Source organism: Protopterus annectens, chromosome 1.part0 (genome assembly GCF_019279795.1).
Source record: "Protopterus annectens isolate FY-2018-M chromosome 1.part0, PAN1.0, whole genome shotgun sequence".
Taxonomy (NCBI): domain Eukaryota; kingdom Metazoa; phylum Chordata; order Ceratodontiformes; family Protopteridae; genus Protopterus; species Protopterus annectens.
Genome location: NC_056725.1, coordinates 1,220,392,189 through 1,220,400,503, shown reverse-complemented (window position 1 = coordinate 1,220,400,503; position 8,315 = coordinate 1,220,392,189). Strand labels below are relative to the sequence as shown.

The 8,315-nt window shown below is 37.0% G+C and overlaps 1 protein-coding gene across 1 annotated transcript in view; it reads left to right on the top strand.

Annotated features, from left to right (window-relative positions):
• The first annotated feature begins 257 nt into the window (after positions 1 to 257).
• Positions 258 to 8,315, top strand: part of GEMIN8 (gem nuclear organelle associated protein 8) — a 283,211-nt gene continuing 275,153 nt past the window's right edge. Inside the window, exon 1 of the mRNA XM_044065740.1 lies at positions 258 to 432. Within this exon, the coding sequence (XP_043921675.1) occupies positions 335 to 432 (98 nt within the window). The 5' untranslated portion in view covers positions 258 to 334. The remainder of the gene's footprint in view (positions 433 to 8,315) is intronic.

The following is an 8,315-nucleotide window of genomic DNA, read 5'->3' as shown; positions in this document are numbered from 1 at the left end:
CGAGCTATATACTGAAACTATTTTGAGCTACAATCACATATAGTTGAAAGACGTGCTACACCAGCGCCGCTCAAAACAGACTAGTAACAGAAATACTCTTGATGTGTGCAGCATTACACTAACGGGTACTCTACTCCTTCAGAGAGAAATGTTCTAATACAGACTTGATAACGATAGTAAAAGGCAAATGTTTTCCTTCAAGTATTCTAAACGTTTTTCCGTAAAAAAATTAATATCCAATTCTATGCGTTGCCTTACAGCAATAAAACATTAAACTTTCAAAACGTTAAGGAAATGGGGGGCCTGTAAGAGAAGCGGACGGATTATTCGATATATGATTGGGCAACAGAGGCACGAGGTTTGTGTATTCCATGCAAGTGTAACACCAAAACATCTCCGTAGAATAGCTTACATTCAACGTGACTCTACCAAGTAAGTTTGTTTTTACTTTGGTTAACGCGGTCTCTTCAAGTGGTTGTATTTGTCGTCCTGCTTTACAGTTGTTTATTAGCCGGTTGTATAAGAAGCAGTTTGTTAATCTGTATAAATGTTTATGTGTAACAAATGGTTCTATAGTGTAGTGAGCTGACTGATCTCGCGAAGATCCTTTTATTTCCACTGGTTTAGGGTTGCCACCTTTTCAAATGCCCAAAGTGGGACATTTGTGGTACAAACGCCAGATTTTGCAGGGAGAAACATACCCACGGCCAGTACAAAGGACAGGACTTCACTTTTTTGGCTAAATAAAAGCTTATTCTTGTGGCATTTTAGTTGATTATTCTATTTCTTATAACATTTAGGTGTTTCAGATACAGCATAACTGTTTTATGCAACTATTACATAAAATATAGGAAATAATTTTGTCCTAAAACCTCATGAGCTTTGCCATTTTTTTTCCATTTTATGCGGGACACAACTGCCTAAAGAGGGACTGTCCCTCGTAAAGTGGACCGATGCCCTACACTGGTTAGCAGTAACAGAATTGACACTGAATAGAAAGAAATTAACATTATTTAAAATCTCTTCCCAGTCCAGGATTATTGTATCAGAATTTTGTACTGCCAGTTATAAAATTTATGACTGAAGTGATTGGATTTCATGTGGAATGTAATAATAATAGTTTAATTATATATGTATATATTTTTTCCCTGTGGAAATATAAGAAGTATCAATTCTTAAAAAGCGGCCAAATCTTACCTGTCAGCTATGGTTGCCTCCTTTTCAAATGCCCAAAGTGGGATTTTTTTTTTGTAGAAATGTCAGATTTTGTAGGTCAAAACATACCCATGACCAGTATAAAGGACAGAACTTAATTTTTTTTGGCGAAATAAAAGCTTATTCTTGCAGCATTTGATTTGCTTATGCTATTTCATATAACATTTACGTATTTCACATAAAAAAAATAATTGTTTTATGCAGCTATTAAAGAAAACTTAGGAAATATTTTTGCCCTAAAATCTTGGGACATTTTTATTTTTTCACAGGACACAACTGCGTGCAAAGTGGGACAGGTGGTAACCCTACTGTCAACTATTCAGATTTTAGCAGAATGTCTTGATTTTTGCCTCATATTTTTGGTCTCTTCTTTATTAAATTTCTGATTTTTCTGGATTTCTGTGGCAAATCAGTAAGGTTTGAATACATTAAATAATATGAGCTGTTTGAGTTTCAGAGTTTGCATACTTCAGAAAGTGCATGGTAAACCATTTATTCTAGTAACTTTCTAAGTTTATAAGGTCAGTATTTAAAAGTCCCTCTTTATGAGGCTTTGTCTCCCATTATTTTGGGGTTTGTCCAGATTTTTTGTACCAAGAGGTTGAGAGCCATGGTCCAAATCCTAAAGATAGAAAGTTGCAAACTTTCTCTAAGTGGGGAGCTGTCTTATATTAAATAGGTGCTGGCAAATCACCCACTTAAAAGAGGCATCTGTTCCTAGTGGCTCTTAACCTGGTTAATAAATAACTAAATAATGATAAGGGAAATTGGCATTGTTAAGGTAGTTATAAGGCAGAATAAATTATTTAATCTGCAAATTTCAACCTAAAAAGAGGCATCTGTTCCTAGTGGCTCTTAACCTGGTTAATAAATAACTAAATAATGATAAGGGAAATTGGCATTGTTAAGGTAGTTATAAGGCAGAATAAATTATTTAATCTGCAAATTTCAACCTAAAAAGAGAATTTGTTCCTTATTATGTAGAGTATTGTGGTCAGCAATGTGCAGCAACATCTGTTGTTAAAAGGAACTGACCAGTCTTTTTATGATGTAATGAGAAGGTAGGCTTGTACATGTTTAAAGGTAAGCAGTAGTAGTTCACAAGGTTTATTTATTTAACATTTGTTTACCGGGGAAGTCCGACTGGGCAAAATTGCCCATTTCCAGAGGAGGCCTGGGGAGAAAAGTTCCACATAACAACATAACAGTCAGTATCTTAAACAATAGTGAAACAATCAGATAAATGATGGTAACAAATCTTATACGCTGGCCCAGTTCTTACCAATATCCAGGCCTCCACTGTAAACAAACTGCAACAGACTTACCATAAAATAGCCAGATTCATTACTAACTCCCCATACAACTCACACCACTGCATTTCTTTAAACTCTCTTCAGTGACTTGAACTTCCCCAGTTTCTGCTATCTTATCAATTTCATATGCTACACTCTATTCTTTATAAACCCTCCTTCTGTCCATCTCTATCTTCCTTAGACTCAATCTACATCCCATCCCGGACCTTCCGTACTCCTAACCAACAATTACTTGATATCTACCACCCAAAAAGGTCAGTAGGCAAACTACTGTACAAACACTCCCTTGCCCATGCTTGGAACAAACTTCCCCTTGACTTACGTTCAATCTCACACACCTCACACTTTAAAAATGATCTAAAAGCTTATTTTCTCAATTCCAGAACCTGCCCTTGCCATGACCCTACCTAGTCTTCCTTCCCTTTATGTACCCTCAAAAGGACCATACTTAGTACCTCATTACACCTCTGTCTCCAATGTGTTTACAATACATTTGCACAATTTTATACAAACAAAAAATGTTTATTGTTGATCTATTGAACTATATCAATGTAAAATTGTTACTTAGCTTCTTTTTAATGCAACTTTAATTTTATGCATGTAACCCAACATATGTGAATAGTTTTGCTATAACTGCTATTATATCAATATTGTTTAAAATTGTACTTGTTTTAAAATGTATTACTGGAGCTTTTCTCCTCGGGTCTCCACTGAAAATGGGCCACAAGCCCAGTTGGACAAACCCGGTTAACAAATGTCAATAAAATAAAATAAACATAATAACATATTACAGTTCAAGTTAGTAATAAGGCTAACAGGATCACTTAGTAACACATATTTTGATAATTACACTTGGTATCAAGAAATTATTCAGTGGAGTAGTGTCTCAGAGATACAACAGCTTAATATACAATGGAGTAGTGTAGTGTCTCGACACACCTATTTGGTGCTGTAAATTATGCTTAATGTTGTTATATTTACAATCACATGGGATCAGTAAGCAAACGGGGATATATTGAAAGTAGAGAGTAGGGAGAGAGAGGATGAGGAATAAGAGTAAGGTATTCAGTAAGTGTAGAGATACAGTGAAAGTAGAGAATAGGAAGAGAGAGGGTGAGGATGGGAGAAATTGGTTCAACTTGCTGAGGAGCAGGAGTTTAACCACTTGTCATTTAGGTGGGACTTGAGCAGTTTTTTTGAAGTGCATTAAGTTTGCTGTGTTGTTTGTGGGGGGTGGGGTGGGGGTGGAGTTCCATGATTTAGTTACATAGTTGAATATAGTGAGTCTCCAAAACTGTTGTTGGATTTTGTAACTTCGAGTAGTAATTTATTTGTGGATCGTAGAGTCCTGCTATTAAGGTGGATTTGTACTAGGTCCTGTAGGGATGGACATTTGTCTGGTAGGTAAAGTATGGAATGGGTTATGGTAAGTTAGTTTAGTGTTAGTAGGTTGGGCAGCTCTAGCCATTTGAGTTGTTTCACAGCAAGACAATGATGGGTTCTGTGGGGCAGGTGGCTATCCTATGGTAAGCATGATTCAAGTTTGCTTAAGTCTGATTTTTTTGAGGTTAGTAAATCTAGGGGAGGCATAGAGTAAAGTGGATAGTAGGTGGGTCCTGGCAATAGCTTGTCTGGAAGAGTTTGTTAAGACAGGTTTTGTTCTGTAAAGGGAACCTAATTTAATGTGGGCCTTTGATGGCATGAGGTATGTGTTTGTCAAATTTTAGCTTATCATCTAGAATGATACCTAGAAGCTTGGATTCTGAGGTGGGTTTAATTAGAGTCTGGATGAGGTGATTGTAAAGTCATGGTTGGGGGAGTTTATTTTGTGTCATCGGTTAGGGAACAACATTGGTTTTGTTAGGATTAACGATGAACTGGTATTTTCTAAGAAAGACTCGATGGCAGTAAAAGATTTTTGAGTATTGTCTTGTAGTTGTTTTAGGGTAGGTGCAGTGCAGATGAGAGTGTTGTCATCTGCATATTGTATGATGAAAGCAAGGTTAGTAGCTTTGGTTATTGGTCAGAACTGTGAAGAGCAGTATAGTTACACTTTATTTTATTATTATTATTTTATTTATTTTTTTTATTTGATGAGAAGGCAAAGCTACCCGCAGTGTAATTGCCAATGTTAGTGGTAAATAACAGCACCAGTAATGTAGTACACTGCATTTTTACTTCTCAGGTTTTGTGTTTCTTTCAAGACTGCACTATCCTAGAGATCCCATTTTTTTAGTCTGAGTTGGTACAGACTGCTGCATTGTTTGAGAAAAGTAGCAAAAGACATAGCCACAGCACATTGAACCCTGGCAGCCGTTCACCATCCCAGAATTATTTGTGCAACAACTCTGTACAGCTGTACTGGCTGAGTGAAGCATCAATGGCATAACCCCAGCATACTGTACTCAGAAAAATAATTCAGAATCACTCTGAGCAGTGAAATGCACAAAATTCTGGAAAGCCACCTGCTCATTGTAGTAGAATTATTTGTGAAGCAACAGCAGTACATCTGTTTAAAAAGTAAATCTGCATATCCTCTTTTATTCAATAAGCTGCTTTCCACATCATTTTTGTATCTCACATGCCTCACTTTAACTCCAACAGATGATACATCATATGCAGCACTAATAAAAAAGGCACAGATACTGGGTAAACGCTCGGTATTTACCTTGAAGCGAAAAATAACAAAATAATGAACAAGCCACGACTGAAGGAAGAAAACAAACATACAAAATTTAATGAGAAGTTAGCACTTTCTCGATCCAAATTCATGGCTTCTTCAGACTTAAATCATACTACTGAACAGTCAAATTTAAATTAAAAGACAGCCTATCACAGTGGAGAATGTACTAACTAAATTGGAAAGTGCATTTATCTTCTTCTTCGTCTTTCTGCTTTTTCCCGGTTAGGGGTCGCCACAGCGGATCACCATCCGCTCATGATTGGCAGTGGAGTTTTACAGTATCGAGTTGCCAGCCCGGCACCCAACCATCCACAGAAGGCACACATATGCACGCACTCACACCTAGGGCCAATTTAGTGTGTCCAATCCACCTACAGCATGTCTTTGGGATGTGGGAGGAAACCGGAGCACCCGGAGGAAACCCACGCGACCACAGGGAGGACATGCAGACTCCGCACAGAAGGCACCCTAGCCGAGGATCAAACCGGAGAACCTCTTGCTGTGAGGCGGCAATGCTAACCGCTGCACCATCGTGGCCGCCCTAGAAACGTGCATTTATCTGAAAGCTTTAATTACTTAAACACTAAAAATATTTAAAAAAATGTACAACTGTTAGTAAAATGTATAAATAGTACATATTAATAAAAACAAATTTGGCACATTAAAATGTTTCAATGGTCTGGCTTTCAAAATAGGTTTAAGTGATACCATACCATTAATTCCAGGGGGTTTATCAGCCTGCAGTTTCATAATCCACTTCTGTTCAACCTCTTCTGTTTGTAAGCTTTCTGATAAATCTCTAATACAAAAAAGTTAAAAACATGGTGCATCCCTTTTTCTTGTACATGCTTAGCCAGTCCACTAGTTTCCTTATTTTTTACAATGTCCCTCATGTGTTCCAGGATTCTATCTTTAAGGCATCTGTTTGTCTTCCCGATATAAAAATCATCGCAGTATTTACAAAAACTAAAATAGACCACATTCTGCGTTTTACAATCTGCACAGAAGTCGGCCTCAACTTTAAAGTTCTGACTTCTGTGCAAAAAAGAAGAGCCTGAATATATGTACTTGCAGGCTGTACAATTTCTGCATGGGAAGGTGCCTACTCTGTTAGAGCATTTCTTGCTGGTCATTCCTGAAGAAAACTGCCTCTTAAGTGACTTTCTATTAATAAATGAGAAATGTGGTACTGTATCAATTACATTGTCTAGTTCAGTTATTGATGTTAATATATTCCAGTTTTTTTCAAAAATGTTACAAAATAACTTAATATCACTAGAGTATGATACTGGAAATCTAATTCTGTCATCATTAGCCTTAGAATTACTAGGGCTCCCTTCTGTTGAATGGGGAAAAATAAGGTTTGCCACTACTATTACGTACTTCATACATATGACTGACACTTTCATCTGTCTCAGTTTGATTATAGTCCCTATCCATGAAATCTTTCCTCAATATAGAGACTGCTGCATTTAATCCATCATCTGTGTTATGTATCCTGCTCATTCTCAAGAACTGCCCATTGAGAACATTCTTGCTGACATGTCTAGGGTGCATACTTGATTTGTGTAGGATGCAATTTTTTTCTGCTGGGTTTTCTGTACAGGTCTGTAGTTAATCCCCCAGGTTGTATCTTACTAACTTTTACATGTAAAAACTCTGTTCTCTATGTACTACTAGTATCTACTTCTATGTATTGAAATGCTATTTTATAGGCAGAGATTTCAGCTTGCTAAACTGATAGCAGTACAAAAAATGTGCTACTGGACACCATCCATGTGGTTCTATTAGTTCATTGTTGCCCACAGACCCAGATTAGCCAACAGAAATGCTTATGGGCTGTCTGTGGCCTAAACCCATCTTTGTCATTCCAAAAACCATTTTTTGGGGTAGTTATAGCTGGTTAGTTATAGAATACGTTGTATGCCTTTAACTGTGTTCTCAGAATGTATGGAGAGTGTGGGAACATTCTTATAACAGTTAGCTAAATCGCAAACAGTGAATTGTAAATTGCTATAGTATAAAAAAGGAGCTGAAAGTAGGGCCTAGGTAAGGCCTGTAAAAGGTACCGACACTTGGAAGCCAAATGGGCTAATACCTTTGTGTGTAGAATTTTATAGTAAACCGGTGTTTTACTTGTATCTTCTTTTCAGTGTTTTCTAGGATTTTAAATATTTGTATATGTGCACATAGAGTGTGTGTGTGTGTGTGTGTGTGTGTGTGTGTGTGTGTGTGTGTGTGTGTGTGTGTGTGTGTGTGTATATATATCTATATATATATATATATATATATATATATATATATATATATATATATATAGAGGGTGGGAGGATGGCATAACGGTTAAGGTGTTTACCTGGCAAACACAACGTGCTGGGTTTGATTCTCATATGGGGTAATTGGCTAGGCTTAAAATGGCCCACAAGGGGCAATTAGCCTAGAACTAACCTATAAACATATACACACACACACACACCCACACACACACACACACACACACCACGCAGTGCACACTCACACATACATGATGTATAAGTAGGTGTGTGTGTGCATTTATATATACAAATGTTCATACACACACACATGCATAATGTATAAGTAGGTGTGTGTTTATACAGATACATGCAACACATACATTTGTGTGTGTGTGTGTGTGTGTGTGTGTGTGTGATGCTATGCTGCAATGAGTATTAGAGTGAAGATTTTTGGTGAAAACAAGTTGGGCTGACCATACGTTTTTTTCTCTTGGGGGCCAAATCTCCTTGACAGAAGTTCCCCAACACCTTCCTTATTATACAGAAACCAACTCTGGGGTTACTTTTAATTGGGAAAGGGGAGAAAACAGATTTAACCTGTATAATTTTTGCCAAAATTAGTATCTGTGCCTTTATAATTGCTGAGTTTTGGGAAGGCCTGTATATGTATGCCTTTTTGTGATTTTGTCCGTATATATGTATGCATTTTATTTGTTGTGGTAAAGACCAATTTTCAGTGGAAGTCCAGGAACAGGATCTCCAAGAGAACATAGCAAGGTATGACATTAAAGTAATTTTAATATTGAAATCCATTTGTACAAACAGTAAGATTTTTAGTGTACAGTACCA